Genomic DNA, 20,904 nt, shown 5'->3' on the forward strand with positions numbered 1-20,904 from the left:
TAATTAGCTGTCCCTGATTGTTTCTTGTTTGGAGTGCCCCAGTTTTTGAGTGCTGTTCTTTATTTACTGTTATGATTTTAGAGTTTTTTAAATACTGGTAGCCAGATTGTGTTCATTTTCATGGTTTTTTCCTTTCTGTTGAAATTGTCCACATGCTTGCGGATTTCAATGGCTTCTCTGTGTAGTCTGGCATGGTAGGAAACGCCTAAGGGGCAACGTGATTGAGTCTGATTCTAAAAAGGGCTCCACCATGAGTAAGAAAGGCTGGGAACCACTGTCTTAGACTATGTGTAACAAACATTACCCTGCCACCTTCAAAAAGAAAGTACAGTGAAAGCATCAACAATGATCTTCAGAACACAGCTCACCTTCTGCTCTCTCTGGAGACACAATACTCAGATTCAGAGACAATATTATATCCCCACTCCATATCTCCTTATAAACATTATCGTTGGAATGGCTGGTCCCTTGGCTTCAATAGTTTGGGAACACCTTTCTGTCTCAACCTTACACAGGAGAGGACTTTATCAGTGGTTGTTTCCAGGTTCTGGAATTGCCTTCCTATAGATGTGAGACAGGTAACCAACCGTCATGCTATCTTTTCACAGGCAAGAAGGGATGCTGCTCAAGGGGGAAAAGACCTTTCGTGGGCTGCATTGTTATATTGTGTTCATTAGAAATAGGCCAGTGGTTTAACTAGTATTTATTTTATTTCAGAATTTGTAATGAAGGACTCCCTGTTTCTGAAGTATACCAGGACAGCCAGGAAGATGAAATTAATGTGTTTCCTGCACTAGAAACTATGTCAGAGTGGCAAAGGGCAGCTGAGCTTTATGTTGAAAAACCTCAACTGGAATTATTAGGAAAGAAAGTAAGGATATATTAATGTGCCTTTGACAATTTCCTTTGATAAACTTCTATCCTTTGAAATGGAACATGCTACTCTGACCTGGCATATCTTAAAGGGGGAAAATGTTTATTTATATATGTGCTAAATTGCTGTGATATATTGTAAGGATAGAAAATGTAACACTCTGTTTCACCTCATTTGTCCAAGTGCTATATATCATCATGATAACTCCTTGGATTACTGTCTCTTCACATTCTAACCATCCTCCCCCCCCCCCTTTTTTCTTTCTTTCTGGGAAGACCTTCATGCTCCCTCAATAAGATTGGCGGATTGAACTTGTGTTGCTCCAGTGCAATCTATAAGGAGATTGCTACCCAGAGTTACACACAATATGCTCCTATGTATATAGGTAAATGTATGAATTTCTGGTTCAGCTCTAACAGACAGAAAGTTCAGCTCCAGCAAAACAGAACCAGGGCTGTTATGAAGAGAGGGGTTCTTGGCACCTGAGCAAAATTCCCCCAGTTTTTCATGTTCTGGAAGGGCTTACTCCTTGAACATGAATGATAGTTTGTAGATATGTGTTGATGGACATCCTAGACAAGTGTTACAACATTGTACGTAGTCAGATGAGTAGGAATGGAGGTTCTATATCCAACAACCTGTAATTCACAACTCTCAAAGGCAGGATAGTTTTGGTATTTTAATGATGTTAATGTTGATTGAGTTTACAGTCACTGTTTTGGAATCCTTCAGCACAATAACTTGTGTGCAGTCTACTACGTAAGAAAAAAAATGCACTTAGGACCAAATGTTTGTAATATGTCATGCTGAATAACCTCCCCCTCAATTAATTTAAAGGTCAAACTTCAACCAGGCTCCCTCAAAATGTTTTGGACACCAGCTCCACAAAAATTCTCTGCTCCTCTGTCTCTAATGAAGAAAACTTTATTTCCAAAGTATGAGGTAAAAATTCTGAATTGTATTTGAAGCATGCACCTGTTGCGTCTTATTAAATGTAAAACTTGCCCAGATTGACTTTCTGGAGTGAATATGTATGGTAGATAACAGTACACACCACAGAAAGATTTATTATAGGATCACTTGAATATAAGAGGGGTCATTTAGACATCTCTGAAAGTTGTTTCCACTTTCTGGAAAGTTACCATTAATGAAGAAAAGCCCCTGATGCGTGGCCGATGCATTCATCAGATATACAGAATAACTAATATTGTTTTTGCTTTGGTTATTGCTATTGGTTAGACTTTACACTATCAAGGGAAAATACGTCTTCTTTTGAAATTTTGTAGACATCTAACTACTTTTGTTCCATTTTTAAAAAATTCGAAGACATGGAATATGTTCACATATGTGGAATGCAGACATGGAATATGTTATCACTAAACCCTTACACATAAGTTCTATTAGCTCTTTCTTGACTGTCTTGTTTTGTGGTACTACGGGGGGATTGTGAGACTTGGGGGTGGGGGAAATGTAACTTAAAAAAAATCAAGTTCATTGGGTCAAAGTGAAATTATGTTATGGTTTTCAACTTCCTGTTGTTTTAATAGTAAAACAAACTCAGTTTTCTTCCTAGAGTAATATAATTAATGGGGTTATTTGTGAAGACTTTTCTTGTGATCTTCGAGATATAGACAAAGTGGAGTCCGATGAAGACTTCGACAGCTTGTTTGCGGTATGTATTGTGTTGTCTGTATGTTATTTAATCTGATGCTTTTTTGTATTTGGTTTTATGTTATCTAAATAAAAGTTTTGTGTGTTTTATATCAATCACTTTGGAAGGACATTATACTCTATTAGAATTTATACATGACAATATTAACATATTTTCTAAGCCAAAAAAATTCATCTTTTGAAAGGACGTTTCTTAGTTATTATGTCTGCATAGTTTGTGAATGCTAGTTGTGAGCAGTTATCCATTTCATATGCAGACGGTTCAATGGTCCAGCTGAAGAAAGATGGGATACCATGTCCCCTTTCTAAACCTAACATAAAAAATACACCTTGTTAGAGCATGGGACCAGTTCTCCTGTAGCTCTTTTCATCACTCCTTATCCAGCAAACTGGCAAATATTTTTTTGTTGCCAAGGAATGTTTGTGTACTTATTTATAAAAGTATTTTATACTGTAACTCAGGAATGGATGAAATGTAGCATATGGGCCCCACAGGAAGCAATCTTGTAAGGTGAATCTATATTGTAGAAGTAATGCAGTTTAATGGACATGGCTTAATGCTGTGGAATCCTGAGATTTGCTGTTTGGTGAGGTACCAGCACTCTTTTGCAGAGAGGCCGCCCTGAGTCCCCCCTCGGGGATGAGAAGGGCAGGGTGGAAATATGGGAAATAAATAATAAAATAAATAAGGCTAAAGATCTTGTAAATCTGTAATTTCCATGATTACTTAGCTTTGTGTCATGACAGCTAAATTCATGCGAAACTGCATTAATTTTACAGTGTTTGTACATCTCTAGACATGGGGGAACAAAATAGAAGTGATTTCTGGTATCTTGTTTGCTAAAGCAAATAAGTGTTCAAACTAGGAAAGTAGGATTTAAACTCCCTTATATCCAACATTGCTTCAAGTGTGCAGCTAGATACAATGTTTTGTTTTTGTTTTGCACAGGTGAAGAAAATAAATTGCAGATAATTGTCTTTATGTAGAATCCTGTTTCCTTTTTCAACATGCAATTGTTAGGAAAAGGATGATCTAAATTGGAAAGAAAATTCATACAATTGATCACTCCCAACATAAGTTTTGAGCTTCAGGTTGAATTATGCATTGATGTCAAATACACTTTTGAAAATGTACGATGTAAAGTTAACATAGTCTTTATAAATATTCACATACCAGATACATGTTTAGTTGAAAAAAATGTGTTGATTATATTTTTTAAAAGTATCTATTTTATTTTTATTTGTAGAGTCTTACAAAAGATGTAAGGAGTAATTCCTGTCCACAGCTTTCATCTTTTCCAAAGGATATAGAGGTATTGTCATCTTTATTATTTATATTCCTTAGCACCATTTTACCCAGTGTGCTGGAATACTTTTATTAGAAAATTATATTTAAAATCAATGCAACCCAGGTATCTGTTCTATACAGACATACTTTAGTAGCAAACCATTTTATAGCTTTTTCAAACTCTTTTTACACTCACATAGTTCCCCCTTTCCTCCTTTTCCTCTCTGGCTGGATATTGTCTAGCACATCAGCATTGGTAAGGTGGTGAAGGAGGGAACACTTAATGGCCAATTGATTGACTGCATTGATTTCAGGATTTTCAGTGAAGGCAAACAGGATTCATTTTTATTGCCATCTGAATCTTGTAACTTCTGTTTATGTTTAGTACATCATCATTTGTCAACACCATATTTTGCCCTACTTTAGTCCAGATATAACTAGCAAAGAATAGAAAATAATAGAAAAGAGGGGGAGAGTAAAGTAACCGTGACTGTTTGGCAAATCAGTAAATATAAAAAGTGGCAAGGAAGAGGAATCAACACATGAAATGAAATAGAACTTTAGATTCCTGCTTCAGTTAGCTGAGATGAAAGAGTAATTCACAGATTATGGATTGCTCCTTCATCCTTCTTAGAATAACAATTCATGGTAAGTATCAACCTCTCATTTTCTAGCAACATCAACACTGAGAGAGGGATGAAGGAGAGAACTCTTTTGGTGTTGGGTTGCAGCAGCACATCTGCAATAAATAATAACGTAACCAAAGTTTGAGCTTTGTTTTGTCAAACCTGCTATAGTCATATGCACCTGTTTATAGTGGGCAAAGTAAACAGCACCTGCCCCTGAACCCCTTACAAGCATATCAAATCATAGAATCATAGAATCATAAATTTGGATGAGACCTCATGGGCCATCCAGTCCAACCCCCTGCCAAGAAGCAGGAGAAAGTAAACAGAAACGCAAGAAGACAAAGGAGAGCAGCCAAACCAATGTCCATAGATTCCCCCCTCCCCAAAACATTAGTGAAACATAGTTCATAGAATCATAGAATCAAAGAGTTGGAAGAGACCTCATGGGCCATCCAGTCCAACCCCCTGCCAAGAAGCAGGAATATTGCATTCAAATCACCCCTGACAGATGGCCATCCAGCCTCTGTTTAAAAGCTTCCAAAGCAGGAGCCTCCACCACACTCTGGGGCAGAGAGTTCCACTGCTGAATGGCTCTCACAGTCAGGAAGTTCTTCCTCATGTTCAGATGGAATCTCCTCTCTTGTGGTTTGAAGCCATTGTTCTGCGTCCTAGTCTCCAAGGAAGCAGAAAACAAGCTTGCTCCCTCCTCCCTGTGGCTTCCTCTCACATATTTATACATGGCTATCATATCCCCTCTCAGCCTTCTCTTCTTCAGGCTAAACATTCCCAGTTCTGTAAGTTTAACCATCAATATGGATATTGTTGTAGAGGACAGAAGTGGCGGCTGTGGGAGAATCATTCCTATGTACATTTTGAAAGGCACTTTCAACTGGTCTCTAGGAAGTTCTCTCTGTTTTGTTGACTTATGCAAGACATACCTAAGCCTGGTGTTTCTTTTCACAGGTGCATATTGTTAGTTCTAAGTAAAAGGTTTGCTGTAATATGTTCAATTGATTTTTTTTTCCTTTGGTGATATAAGAACCTATCATTTCTCTTTACATGTTATTTCTTTGTGATTGAAACACTTTTTCTCCTCTTTCCAAGTTGTTTCTGCCTCAGGTATCTTTTTTGTTAATAAAGTAATGCTGAAGATGTTAATTGAGAACTCTGAGTTTGCTTACATAACATTGCACTGTTTGACAATATTGAAAATATGAACTCAAAGCAAAGTTGGACTGAATTAGATTGAATTAGACCCTCTGTTCTATAGCATTTACACCAGGCATGGGCAAACTTCACCCTTCCAGAGGTTTTGGACGTCAATTCCCAGAAATCACAGGCAGCATATCGGCTGTTAGGAATAGTGAGTGTTGAAGTCCAAAACACCTGGCGGGCCAAAGTTTGCCTATGACTGATTTACACTAATTAGATGCTATTATTACCAGAATTCTGGATGACTATATTTGCTAATAACATCTTCTTTGTTCACCACTTCACAGTTTACTATTTATTTATTTACAGTATTATATTCCGCCCTTCTCATCCCGCAGGGGACTCAGGGTGGATTACAATGTACACATATATGGCAAATATTCGATGCCATCGACACACAACAGATATAGACAAACAGTTAGAGGCTATTTAACTTTTTCTGCCCGCCAGGGGAGCTGTCGCTTTTATCATCCATCTGCGACACTGACTGATTTACACATAGCAAGAAAAAAAGAAAGTAGGAATATGTTCATTTTAACTATAAAGGGCTGCCTGATATGGATATATGAAGTCAGAATATGTATTTTGAGACTTGAAAACACAAGTATTACTCATGTGTGCCTTCAAGTCATTCCTCATATATGGCAAATCATTGGCAAGCCTCTCATGGGGTCATCTTGGCAGAATTTGCTCACAGGAGATTTGCCCTTGCTTTCCTCTGTGGTCAAGAGGGCATGACTTGCCCAGGGCCATCCAGTGGATTTCCATGGCTGTGTAGGGATTTGAACTCTGGTCTCCTTAGTGTCCAACACTCGAACCACTACCCCATATTGACTCTCAAGTATGCTTACCGGGAATAAAGGATAACACTTCCTCTTTTTTGAGTTTGCTGTTAGATTTTTTTATGGGAATGATTTGAAGTAATTTAGACTAATACTTGGATTCATAAACATATAATTCAGAATTTTAGCCATTATATCAATTCTTCCTTAAAATACAGATTCACAGATCCCGGGTAAGCGAAATCATCAGATGATGTTAACATTGTGTATTAACAGTAGCATTATTTAGCCTGAGTTAAGAATACATTGAAACAGGTGGAATTTAAAAACTATGTGTATTAGTTTTGCTTAGATTCACAACATGGTTAATTAGAGAAATTCAAGTATGTTTCCCCAAAGGCTTTTTAAATCTAAATCTGAATAGACACATTTGGAAATTAAACTAGTCTATTTTTCTTCTATATAAAGGATGAAATTGTACAAGATATATATTTTTGGTCTGGTCTCTCTGCTAGTTTTCCATTCTGCTTTGGAGATTCTCCATAATCTGGAACATATATGTGGGGCTTGTTTCCATAAGGTACCAAATCCATCTGAACAAATTTTATAGGAATTGAAAAATGTACTGAGTATATGCATTCTTTTGCTATAAAATGTTTTCCAAGTCCTGTACCAAAGTGATTTGATACATTTTGATAATTTTGATCTGTACATCAAAATTATCAAAATGTATCTACTAGCAAACTATGTACTGCCATCTATAACTCACTTTTCAACTTTTAGGGGAGATTTGGTACCTTTTGGAAACAAACTTCTTATATTGATTTGGAAAGGAGGTCGTACAATTGTCCTCTCCTGCTGGTAAAAACATTTCTGCGAACAGAACATCTTTATTGTTCTGTGAAGCGAACATCTTTACCAAACATCGTACTTTTCATGTCTTAAGATTTTTTTATATTGGCATGCAATCTATGGTTCTTGGTTTTAAAGAATAAATTATGGTAGTCTCTTCTGATTTTTATTAATGGGAATGATTTCATGGTAATCCATCTGTGTAACTCTGAAAAAGACTGGGAAACCATACGCTTATCTAGCAATTGGACCTGGCTCAGATGTGCATATGAAATTTTAGATCAAGGATGTTCCTTAATTTATTTTAATATGAAAACATCATTTTTCATTTAAATATATTAACATGCACCTGCATTTGATGTATAGTTTGATTAATTGATTGATTGCTGCTTCAGATATTTCAACAAAAATACTAAATTAATTGTAATTTAATTTTCTTGCAGATAGAGCCATTTAAAAGATCAAATAGTTCACCAGAATTGTCATTATACAGAGGCACAACAGATTTCAAAATTTCTGCAGATTTCAAAACCACTATGGAACAGATAAATGTTATGAAGAAACATATTTCTTCAACAGATATTCGTGTTTCGACTCCAGAAGTTAAAGTATCTCCAGAAAAACTTCAGCAGAGCCTTCCTACTTCTATTGATGAGGATCTCCGTGATCTTACAGATATTTTTCCTACTACAGATCAAGGGTTTGATTCCAGAAAACTAACGAAAAGATCAAGAAAAAGTCTTTTCCCCTCCACCCCAGAGCCTGAAGCGCCTTCCCAACCTTCCCAGGCTCCGGATGACACTTCTCTTGCTGAAGCATCACGAAAAGCTGGGCTCACATATATTATTTATCCAAAGAAAACACAAGGAAGGAAGAAATCAGGGAAACGTGTTTCTCCTCATGTATTGGAAAATATACGTGAGAAATTAAATGAATCCCCAAGAAGTCTTAAAAGGTTGCAATATTATTAACATTTGAAGAATGTTATAATTTTAATATTTTTCTATAGAGTCCATTTCAGTCCTCAGGCAGAGCACTCTGAAGTTGGTGATTTCTTGCCTAGAGTGGCTATAAATGGGTATGGTTTTTCTCTCTATCACCAGCCTTGGAAAGGATCACAGATTTGCCATGGCAATGTGTCTGTCATTTGTAAACTTCTAAGATAATGTTTGGAAAACAACTCACATCTAATTATTTGAGAGGCACCAGAATTGGTCTCCTGAAGTAGGCCAGCTGGAATACTGATAACCCCAATTAAAACTAAGAGGCCTGGGTGGAGAAATGAATCAATTTTATATATCATTTTTTTTAAAATCAATCATGAAAAAAACGATCAACATCTCTTACTATGACTGGTGTGAGCTGACATTCCAGCCTCCTCCTTAAAGAAGTATTGTTCTCCTGTTCATTTTCACATGTTTATTGTTTTATTTATTTACTCATTGATATATTAATCTACTATTTGGGAAGATTCTCTAGGCAGCATAGACTAAAATCAATTTAAAACACTTGAGTACAATAAGAAAGTATTAAAATATTTATTATGTAAAACTATTTAAAACCAGTTCAAGCCATTGAAAAGAATGGAATCCATGCATATTTGCAGATATGGATAAAACCAGTTAGTCCCTGAATGCTGTAATGAAAACCTCTGCTTTGAATTTGGACTGAAATAGCATCATAGTCAGCATCAACTGTGTGTTCCTGAGGGACGACATTCCATAACTGGGGTGCCACAATAGAGATGGCCACTTTCCAGGTTCCCAATAACATATTGGCTCCACTGGTGGGATGTAGGAGAAAAGCTATATTGGTCTATCCATACTCATATCCCAAAGAAACATTGCATACTCCTGATTGAGTAGTACTGCATAAATGAGTTGCTATACAGCAATCAATGCTGTTTCCCTTCCAACAGAAGGTGCTGCAGGAGTGCTTGTAACAGGAAATTGATAATGAGTTGCCAGCTTAATGGTGTCATATTCCTCACCATAGGCTAAATGTGCTATCAAGCAAAAATCTGATGCTGAGTTTAGTGTGCTACTAACCCAAATGGTTAGTTATTTATGGTTCAGCACCATAGTATGAAATAGTTATAGTGATGGGCAAAATGAATTAAAGTGCATTGCCTGAAAAAGAGGTGCACAAGAGAGTAGAGCTGGTGCATTTTACTGAAACCCCAGAAGGCATTCTGTATGCACCTAAATTGGTCCAGTTTTGCATATCTGGGTCCTTTATATATGAGTAGTATATGCTACCTTTTGTAGCACTGAATTGCCCTAGTGCAGTGGTGGCGAGTCTATCACACATGTGCCAGAAGGGGCAATCTGGGCCCTTTTTGCTGGCTTGCTTTCCCACCTACCCCACTCACTTGCTCATCTCTTGCTTGCTCGCCGTTACCCTGCTCACTTGCCCCCACACAGCTCAGCCCCCCTTGCCCACTTGTTTGCTCACCTGCCCTTGCTTGCTTGCCCACTTGCTTGCCCACTTTCCCATCCTCTCACTGCTTGCCTGCTCACCCACCCCCATTCATTTCCCCGCTCACTCACCTGAGTTCACCCCAGTACCCCCAAGTGCCCCCCCACACTTGGCTTCTAAAAGGTTCACCATCAGTGTTGTAAGACAAGAAAAAGGAAAGGATTGTCCTATCTAGATTTTCTGTCTATAAAATATATTGGGCCATCTTAATTTGAAGTTGCTACTTTGAGTTAAGATATACATTTCTTTCTGGAGTTTTCAAAATGTACACAGGATTACCTCTGGTTGACATTTTCTGATATGGGCCAAAATTTGAGTGTTATCTACCAAAACAGAGCATATTATTAAATTATTTCAGCAATGTGTTCTTACAGTTTAGTGTAATGATTACAGTATATTATTAAATATTATATTGAATAACATCTTTCAAATTATATATTCCAACAGTTTGTTCTTATTTCACTATATCAGTGATGAGCATATTGACTAGAATTTTGCTTTACTTTACTCTGTTCAGGTCTGCATCTCTTGGGAAGCTTCATGCACATGAAAAATATAGTATCAAAGTGTCCCGAGTAGTTCGCCTTTATCGAAGTCCAAGTCTGCCTTGTTACTTAGATTATGAGAAATTTGCAAAAGAGAAAGGCAGAACACCCGAAGACGTTGATGAATATAATTGGTACAAACTAATCTGGAATAAGTGGTTTGATGAATTGTACCCTCCCAGTCCATCATTTATTGAAGATGGGGAGTCATCAAGCAAAAAGGAAGATGAAATAAAGGAAAAAGAACTATCTGACACAGTGAATCCTCTTCTGTTAGGAGGGGAAACAGATGAAAATGATAGGTGTCAATCTGAAATTGATCGACTAACCCGAGAGATAAATGAAGGATTTTCTTCTGCATTCAACTATTGTAGGCGTGGAGCAATCTATAGGAAACAAGGCAAATTGCAGGCAGCTATGGATGACTTAGAAAAAGTTAGTGAAAAAGAAATATTAGCTGATTTTGCTAGCTACGAATGCCTTTTTTTATAACTTTGAATAGCTATGACTTCTTAAGTGTGTCAAATAGGTTCAAAAAGAATATGTATCTCTTTCATATAACGCCATTGTAGGGTACATTATTTTATGCACTGCTGTGTTCACCCTAACAGTTGCTAAAGTCTTTATGTTGGGAGAGGAGAAGAGAAGGCATGCATCGTAAGTAGGTATCTGGAACCTTCATGTAGAACAGGAGTGAAAATCAAGTAATCTTTGACTTCCACTTGGGCTGCAGCTCTCAGCACTCCTCATCATTGGCTATATTGACTTGGGCTACTGGGTCTTGTGATCCAACAATTTCTAAAGGACACTGATTAAGCAAATAATAATGACACATCTAATAACTGTATGGATATACACGCACTTGGATAACATATTGATACAGAGCTAAGGATCTGAGGACCTTTGGAAATTTATGGTATATAGCTGATCACTGCTATAGATTTCCATACATGGATTCCATCATCCATGGTTTCAGAAACCTTTTTTAAAATCCAAAAAGCAAACTTTGATTTTTTTTCTTCATTTTATATAAGATACACCATGTTATTTTGGCATTGTATATATGGGGCTTGAGTATTCAAAGACTATCCGTAGAGGTTCTGGAACCTAGTCCCAGTGGATATCAAGGACCCCCTATGCACCTATACTAAAGGGATGTTAGCAAGAGCACATGAATAAAGTCTTATATTAAAAAGCTTATAATGCAAGATAACTTTTAACAAGTGGCTGTGAGTTTTTAGTCATCAATATGTGCTACTTTTAAAATTTGTGAGTTTTCACACTATACAATTATAGCAGTTTGATCCCACTTTAATTATTCCACACTATGGAATAATTTGTAATTTAGAAAATATCAAGATCATATCATAAGAATAGAAGTTTCATGTTTCTCTCTGATTTTAGTACTGTCCTCTAATTTTATTTTTATTTTTAATTTTATCTCTGTCTTTTTGTGTCTTGAGTGGTTTATTTTTTAATGCTTTTTATATATATATATTTTTGGTGATTTATAAATGTCAGATAAAACCAATGACTTCTCTAAAAAGCTAAGTAAACAATTAGATTTTTAGCTGTCAATCATATGATAATTGACACAGGTTATATTTTTTATGTTCATAGATTCCAAAACAAATGAAAGCATTAGAATGAAAAAAAATCTGAAAGATATGTGTTATTAGTGATTTTGTCTGCTAAATAGTTAAATTACATATACCCGAATTTTGTGATGGGGCTACAAAGAATTTGCTGTACATAGAAATATTTATTTATTTATTTACAGTATTTCTATACCGCTTTTCTCACCCTTAGGGGGATGAATAACCTATTCAACATAACTATATATCATTTTAAACAGCTGTGCAGTTGATTTGGTAGAGTTAGAATCTGAGTTTAGATTAAGCAAGTCATTTATAAGTGAAATAATGCATCCCCAAATGAAAGCCTAAGGTAACTCTGTTTCATTAGAATGTACAACTAGCCGTCATGCTCTTTTTCTGTTTGTTTCATTGCTTTTGCAGGCAATAAATTTAGAACCATCATTGGTTGATGCTTATTGGCACAGGCATTTAATTTTCCTTTACCAAAACGAAACTCTTCTAGCACTGGAAGACCTGAATTTTATAATTAAGTACAATAAAACCCATGCAGGTAAGTCTCTTTGAAGATCTGCTATCTAAAAATTGATCCTCAGGCTTGTACGTTCTTTGTATCAAGATAGTGTGACATACTGAAGACTCATTTTTTTAAAAAGTCTTGTTCTATGACAGTTCCATTAAACATACATAAAGTGTATATTGACCACAATTTAGATCACTAGCATACCATGATATCCATTGTTTCTAGTGGAAAACACAGATATAGACTTTTTATCTGTACGTGTATGCACCTCCAAATTGCCTATTGACATGGTGACTGGATTTTTTTTCTTTTTGAGAAAGGAATACTAGGAGATGGTTTCCTTTTGCATTCACCTGAAATTTAGCTATTGGCAACTGATATTCCTTGGTGGTTCATAATTCAGGTATGAATCAGACCTAACCCTGTTTAGCTTTTAAGAGCAGGCAGGATTTTGTGCCTTTATAGTATTAGGCCATATCATTTAACAGAGTTGAAATTTCTCTTAATTAATAAAAAGCACATTGGTGATAAGTTTCTCCAGACTGAACAATCACCTTGAGATTGATTTGAGCTGGAGCTATACTTACTGGGTAATTTCTTAGTGATGTTCTTCCTGTCCTGTTTCCCTTCCTCCCTGAAATTCTATTACTAGTCATAGCGGCTTATATCCATTTCAAGAGGCGATCCCAATATAGGCTGGAGTAAAAACAAGGTATATGTATCCAATGTCTCAGTTTCTTCTGCTTTATACTTGAAAAAGCCTTCTAAATGACATTTTAATGGAGGTATAACCATTGTGATGGAGATTTCCCGCTGTTCCTTTGTCTCATTCCTGGTTACCAGATTTAATCCCTCACCCCCACTTCTTTTTAGAATTGTAATACTACAGTGGCATAGCTTTATATTGGTTTAGCACTATGAGTATACAAAAAACCCCACCACTTTTATAATGAAATAAATAGAAAAGATATAATCACCAGATTGATTTCTTTTTTCATTTCTTTTAGAGTTGTAGTGCACAACCAGTATGACACTATATTACTTTAGGAGTACTGTTATACATAAAACTTTTTAAAATCTTGAGATAGAAAATAGAAATAATGTGCAATTCTAGGAATGTTGATACTGGGCAAGGAATGTATTTAGTAGTGCTAAGGAGTTCATGGGATGAATGAATGAATGAAACTTTATTTATAGTCCGCCCTATAGGGCAGTTCACAACAAAATACACAGTGGCAAACATTCAGTGCCAACAATAATATATAAACAAATAAGAAACTACTCAATAAATGATAAAACAACTTAAGTGGCAGAAGTGGAGGGAAAACTATATGCATGCCACTGCTTAATCACATGGTGAAAAGATGGGGTAGTGCAAAAATTTGGTATAACCAGCAACATATTAATGCTGAAATCCCAGTATATGTAGGATATAATTGGGTATGGGAATGTGAAAAAGCCCACAAGGCTTAGAGCTCTGAACCAGAATGCCACAACATTCACTTGATCTACTGGACCGTCGGGAGGAGCCCTGGGAGGTATATAGAGTTTTGTTTTCTTTGGACACATCAACTAGAAAGTTGAAATATTGATGGGAAAATTATTTAAAATTATCAATTTCTAATGAAGATTGATGTTTGACATGTTTGCAGATTTGCCTCTCAGACTTGCTTTAAAAATAAAATTAAAGGTTTCTTTAGAAAAAAATATCTCTACAAGTCAGTATGGATCATGGGAATGTTTAAAGTTTTGTTTTGTTTAATTTTCATATATAGATGCATATCTCTCAAGAGCAGATATATACAGAAAGCAAGGAGAGAATTCTTTAGCAATTATTAACTACACTCTTGCTGCAAGAAGCAGGCCTACAGATGATGAAATATATTACAAGAGAGGTGAAGCCCATGAAGAAGAAGGAGACCTACTATTGGCAATGGAGGATTATACCAGAGTAAGTCTTACTGAGTAGATTTATTTTATTTTTCTCCTTCACTCCTTCCCATGTCTACACCTGGCTGGAGCCTTTTAAAGTGCATATCACTTGAGAAAGGTCATTGTACCATTTGTGTATCTCAGAAAATGCCCTGATTGGATACCCTTTGACAGTTTTTTTTAAAAAAAAATATCAGTGGAAGCACATTCCCATTTTAAATATATTTACTTGAGGTAATATAGAAATTAGTGGAAACTTCTGAAGTGGTGCTATACCCCAACAGAAGGAAAGCCAAGCATCTTTCCTTCTGTGCTTTAGAACAAATGTGAACATCTAACCTTAATTCTCCTTGTTCTCTAGCGGGCTTAGAATGAAGGTAGTTCATCATTTTTCATTTGAATACAGGGTGCAATCTTTTTATCCCCTCTCAGCATTGGCTGTGGACCCTAACTACACAGATATACATATACTCAATACTCAAAATTGTCTGGGGCCTTAATGTCAGGCCTCCACACATCAACAATCTTGTCCAGGATTTCTGGATGGGATACTTACTTGTGGTTTCTGAAAGGGTGATATAAATTCTTATGTTTCACCAACTCAAATTGGGATTTCAATTTGGTAACTATGTTGAAGTTTTAATCCTGGCTGCTTTGGAATTTTTACTTATCTTTGATCAAAAAAACTTTTTAAAAATTCGAAATGGTTCTTCATGACCTCTCTATAGGTTTCTATAGAGAGCTATTGCAGCCTCCAAGCTTGTACTAGAAATTGTCCAGTCAGAGGACATTAAGTCTAATCCCCTTCTCAATGCAGAGACTCCAGCTACAGATACCCAGCTTTTTTTGTTGTTGAAGGTATTCAGAAAAGGAGGCCTTTAGGCATTTGGAAAACAGGTATATAAAATGGGTGACATGGTACATCTTATTTTTTGAGCTTTAATAAGTCAAAGTGCATTTAATCCTGACAGCATGCAGCAGAATAAAAATAAGATTTATTCTCCGATTACAGTACAGGCAGTTCATGAGTTACAAGCATCTGACTTACAAATGCCTTATAGTAAAGAATGAAGTGAAACAATAGGAAATGCGAAAAATGTACCCCTAGGAAGGGAAATTCACTCCTGGAAAACTTATGTGGGAAAGTGTCTCCACCAAAGCTTTATCACCAAACAATTTTTCCACAACTCAAATGTTTCAAAATCCAACTGCCACAAGGACAGAGAGTGAGGTGAAATCTTCTGAACAGGGGCAGAGACAGCAAAACAAATATCACAGGGATGTTAATCCTTTCCTTTGCTATTCAGAGTTAAAAAACACATATTTTTGGCTGGAATTACACTTAAGAAATGTACCTATTCTGACTTACAAATAAATTCAGCTTAAGAACAAACCTACAGAACCCATCTTGTTTGTAACTTGTGGACTGCCTGTACTGTGAGCTGTATTCAAATCAAATATTGTAATTCAAATTTATTTAGTATTTGTAAATTTACTAGAAGTAACCCTTATTATGCCGTTGGGATGCACTTCCAGGAAAAATGTATAGGATCTCAGCCTTTGCCATTTTAGGTAAATAATGAATGTATTAGAAGGTATGGATTGACCATAGAATAATTTGTGATATGCTTTAAGCCCAAACAATGTGGTGAGTCTGATATAATAAGAATTGTGGAAACGTTATCTGTGTGTTTTATTTCAATGTAGTGTCTTTACTATAATCCGAGAAGAACAGATGCACTTATGAAGCATGGAATATATTCTTTCAACAAATCTTCTTGGATTGCAGCTGTTAATGATTTTACAACTGTGGTTGAAGAAGATCCAAACCATGCTGAGGCAAGGTAAGCACCTGCAGCCTATGGACTGGAGCAACTGTTGTTGTTTCAGCAATGAAACAAAGTTAACTTTTAGTAATGCAGTTAGGGTTGTAATGTAGAGAAAGTATTGTTGAGTTGAGTTTATGTTTTAGGACCTATCGTGGAAGAACATATCTGCAACTAGGGAAATATGACAAGGCAGCTGAAGACTTGTGTGCTGCAATTCATTTGAATCCTTGTAATTGGATTGCCTACTACTACAGAGGCTGCATTTTGCGAAAGCTGAATCCAAAACAAGCCTTACAGGACTTCAGTGTTTCCGGTATTTCTCCCATAGTTTTCACATATAGGCCAAAATGCATTTATAGTTGTTGAAAGATTTACTTTCATATGTGGATGTTATGAATTCATAGTCCATGTGTCTGTAAGCTCATCAACATTTTAAAGTAAAAAATGAGCATTTTAAAGTAAATACGATTAGTTTCTATTTAGCAGGCTCTAACTACTATAGTCAAACATTCAATTAAGCTTGCATATACCGGTATTTCAGTGTTTCATGACCATTTCTATTGCCTACTCCTCGTTTTTCATTATGTGAACTAGTTCTTTTATTCCTAAATTTGAGAGGTTTTTTTTATTAAAAAAAACTAGTTCTCCACTAGCAAACATTTTCCCCCTTTAAAGATTTTTAATTTTGAATTTGGGCATAAACAGATAATTTACCATTTTTCAGATGTGATTAAGAGAGTTATGACCTTGTACAAGCACTAATTCTTCTTTGTGTTTTCTGTATGGCCCCTTGCTGTGTGTTTTCTGTTCCTATTCAACAAAACTCTATAGCTTGGCTAAAGTTCTGTCAGGAAATTCACCACTTTCATGCTCAGTTCTTTTCCATCCATCACAATAGTTGCTTCAGGGAACTTTATAGAAAAAATCACAATAGATAAGTGTAATGGACAGAGGAGATGCTGTCTGCTTTCTCCTATCACAACCATATCGAGCTTTGTGGTGGGGGAGGGGGAGGGGTGCTGAGAAAAGAGGGAGGAATTGAAAAGCAGATTGACAGTTGGAAGACACTTAGCAAAGACTTAGATAAGCAAGGGAAAAGAAAGGAAGATGAAAAAGTGAGTAAGCTAATGGTAAGGAATGCTGATTGCTGTAGTTCTGTACTATCTGTTTGACTCCCACCCCAATATACAAAGTGTCAGTTTTGGACAACCGAGAGGAAGATGAATGATGGGACTAAGAGGAAGATGAAAGATGAGAATAATTGAAAGTTTATTTAAAGATGCAGTTGTCCCCTAGGGATTCAAACAAGTGAGCTATTCAATATAAAGATGACTTGTAATATTTTTTCTTGTTTGTGTTTGACCTCTGCCTGATTTGATTCTGTTAGTGTTCCCAGTGACACACCAAGAGAGACACAAGTGTAGATGTGCCTGTTTTGTGGTATCTTACTTCCTTTGAAGATAACCTTGGAAGTGATTTAGGGGGAAGAGATAAGGTAGCTGACAGAGAAGGGAAACTGGAGTTTGAACAAACCTTCTGCATGTAGCCCACTTAAGTATTTTAGAATTATTGCCCTATTCCAGGTTTGTTTCTCATTAGATTAAAATTGCTTGTGATATCTGTCTGTCTGTATGTCTGTCTGTCTGTCTGTCTGCCAACCTAGCAGTTCAAAAACATGCAAATGTGAGTAGATGAATAGGAACCGCTCCGACAGGAAGGTAACGGTGCTCCATGCAGTAATGTTGGCCATGCGGCTTTGGAGGCGTATACGGGTAATGCTGGCTGTTTGGCTTAGAAATGGAGATGAGCACCACCCCCCAGAATCAGACACAACTAGACATAATGTCCAGGGGAAACCTTTGCCCATGCGCGCACGTGTGTGTGTGTGTGTATGCGCACACACACACAGGTGTCATGGAATCCCTTCAGTATTTTTTTTTAAAGATGATTGGTTTGTGAACATTATTTAAGCCCCACATTTCCCCTAAAACTAGAATTGCAATTCAATATAGTTAAAATATATAAAATATAGCAACTTAAAATGAAAACTATCTATGACATTAATACAATTTCAAAATTTAAAAACAATTAAAGGCACATTCAGAATAATACAACAGCCCCTTAAAAGTCCTTTCTTTAAAACATTCAACTTTCAGAGGCCTATCAGAATAAAAGATTTTGCCTTCTGCTGAAAGCACACTGCAGAATTAATGCAGTTTGGCACCCCTTTAACTGCCATGGTTCAATGCTACAGAATCATTGAATTTGTAGTTTTACAAGGTCTTTAGCCTTCTCTGCCAAACCTGCTGATGCTTCCCCTAATTGCAACTTCCAGGTTCCACAGAATTAGACCATGGCAGTCAAAGTGGTGTCAAACTGCATTAATTTGACAGTGTAGCTGTACCAAGGGATATCATTCTAGCTTCTCTAGGAGGGAAGTTCCAGAGCCTAGAGGTAACCACCAAGAAGGTCATATCTAACACCTTTTTTAGCCATGTCTATGAAAGTGATGGAACTGAAGAGAAGGGCTTGTCCTGAGGATTTTAAGAATTCATTGAGATATATCAGATAGCCTGGACCTGAAATATATAGGGCTTCATAGGTCAGTGGAGCTGCTGTAGCAAAGGTTGTATCATACCACTATCCAGTCCCAGTTAAAACCACAAGCATTAGCTCTTTGTAACAACTGAATTTCTAAGCCATCTCCATATCAGGTTTCCATAATCCAAATGGATGTAATGAAGATATGTGCCAAAATGGCCACATCAGGCATTTCCAGGAACACGTGAAGGTGAAGCAATCGCTTTTTGTCCTCACTAGCCAAAGCACTCATGGTCAGTGAAGAAAGCTGAGCTTCCAAGCTCAAACCTCAGTTCAGAAGTACACCCAGACTGTGAGGCTGTGGCTTCAGAGGAATGTAACCCTATTCAGTATAGGTCTATTGTTCTGGGAGAAGGATATGTTCTATGCTGTAAATACAAAGAGTTTCATGCCTGGATTTCCCCTCTTCTCCAGTTCTTCTCAATTACAGCTATGACAATCTTGGTGCGTTCCTTCACCGTGGAATCTTGTATGCAGAACTGAAAGAATGGGCATTGGCAATATGTGATTTTGAAAGTGCATTAGAATTGGACAGGTACACTTTGTTTATTTGCTCTCCTGTTTGCTTAATTTTGCGTACTTTACTTGAAGAACCCTGAAGAAGTGGATCAAATAAATTTAACTGAGAAAATATTAAAGTATTTTATTTATGTTTTAGGACTCTTACAACAGCTTATATAAACATTGGAGTGATTATGATGTTGCATCTGGATCATTTTTTTGAATCTATTCGACAGTTCACTCGTGCCATTCAGGTTGATCCCCTAGATATTAGACCTTACTTGTGCAGAGCTCAAGCATATCACAAGGTACCCATTTTCCATACTGTACTTTAAAATTTTGCAAAAAGCCTTTAATATCTTAACTAGCTAAATGCTTGTATATTTGATGTGGGGCTCAGTGGATGATGTTGGCTTGAAAAAATTAATTATTTGTCTACACTTCAGTCCAACTTCTTTCCCTTCTGACAAAGTAGCCAACTGACAGATAATTAAGTTAATCTTATATGTTGCTAACATCCTTCCTGGCTCTATTTTCATTTTTTAAAAGACAACTGCATTCTGCACCCAATGGGTATAATGTCTTCAGTGTAGTCAAATTCTAAGAAAACATATTAAAAATAACAATTTATTGATTTACTGTTATAGTTTATAAGAAGAGATTGAACTTTCAAAAGTAAACTTAAGATAAAAATTGTTACATGAGCCATACTAGTGCCTTTTTTCAATTGGGTTCTAAAAGTCATCTTTTTCTTTTCTTTTTCCTTTTTTGCATATCATACATTATTCTTTATTATAGCCACAGTGCATCACACAATTAGGCCTTGTACCCGTGCAGACTGCATTTGGAACATTTTAGAACTGAGTTGTTTAGATGGAAACTCTGCTATTCCTTCCTGTAATAACAGTGTTTTCATCTACCATTCAGGCAACTTTTCCCAGAGAATTCTTCCAGTAGTACAGTTTGTTGAATAGCTACTTTATATTCTCACTTTCTCACCTTTTGTTTTTTTTTAATCTTTTTATCTGATGTTTCTTTTAAAAAAATCTGATTTCATTTCACCCAGCTTTTCCATGGTTCTTATCTTTGATGCTCTCACAGCTCACACCATCTGAACATTTTGTTTTGATGGCTTTACATCTCTTCATTTGCAAGACTACCTTATGGTTGCAATGGCTTCCTTTATCTCATGTTCCATAGAGATAAGATGAAGTTAAGACCTAATGTCACTTTCCTCATGAGAGTAGTGCCAAATATCCATTTACAATGTGTTTGTTTTCCAAACTTTTTTTTCTTACGCCTCCTTCACAGCTGAAAAGGGTATTTCACTACCTTGATGTATAGGGAGCCCTAGCATATCATATACATAGAACTACAGGATGTCCCTTAGTTATGAACAAGATTGGTTCTGTAGGTTTGTTCTTAAGTTGAATTTGTATGTAAACTAGAACAGGTACATTTTACATGTAACTCCAGCCGAATAACTAGCGAGAATGAGAGAGAGAGAGATCAAGCACTTTGGATAGCTTAGGGAAAGGTACCCCTGTGATATTTATTTGCCTGTCTGTGCCCTGTTCAGAAGATTTCACCTC

The 20,904-nt window shown here is 36.4% G+C and overlaps 1 protein-coding gene across 1 annotated transcript in view; it reads left to right on the plus strand.

The window, feature by feature from the left end:
• The window catches only part of TTC6 (tetratricopeptide repeat domain 6), a 56,748-nt gene that overhangs the window by 3,566 nt on the left and 32,278 nt on the right, over positions 1-20,904 (plus strand). Inside the window, exons 2-10 of the mRNA XM_067467841.1 lie at positions 2,506-2,546; positions 4,468-4,481; positions 10,304-10,766; positions 12,350-12,479; positions 14,225-14,400; positions 16,089-16,225; positions 16,354-16,523; positions 19,226-19,346; positions 19,470-19,620. Coding sequence (XP_067323942.1) covers positions 2,506-2,546; positions 4,468-4,481; positions 10,304-10,766; positions 12,350-12,479; positions 14,225-14,400; positions 16,089-16,225; positions 16,354-16,523; positions 19,226-19,346; positions 19,470-19,620 — 1,403 coding nt within the window. The remainder of the gene's footprint in view (positions 1-2,505; positions 2,547-4,467; positions 4,482-10,303; positions 10,767-12,349; positions 12,480-14,224; positions 14,401-16,088; positions 16,226-16,353; positions 16,524-19,225; positions 19,347-19,469; positions 19,621-20,904) is intronic.

This window comes from Anolis sagrei, chromosome 1 (genome assembly GCF_037176765.1).
Source record: "Anolis sagrei isolate rAnoSag1 chromosome 1, rAnoSag1.mat, whole genome shotgun sequence".
NCBI classification, from domain to species: domain Eukaryota; kingdom Metazoa; phylum Chordata; class Lepidosauria; order Squamata; family Dactyloidae; genus Anolis; species Anolis sagrei.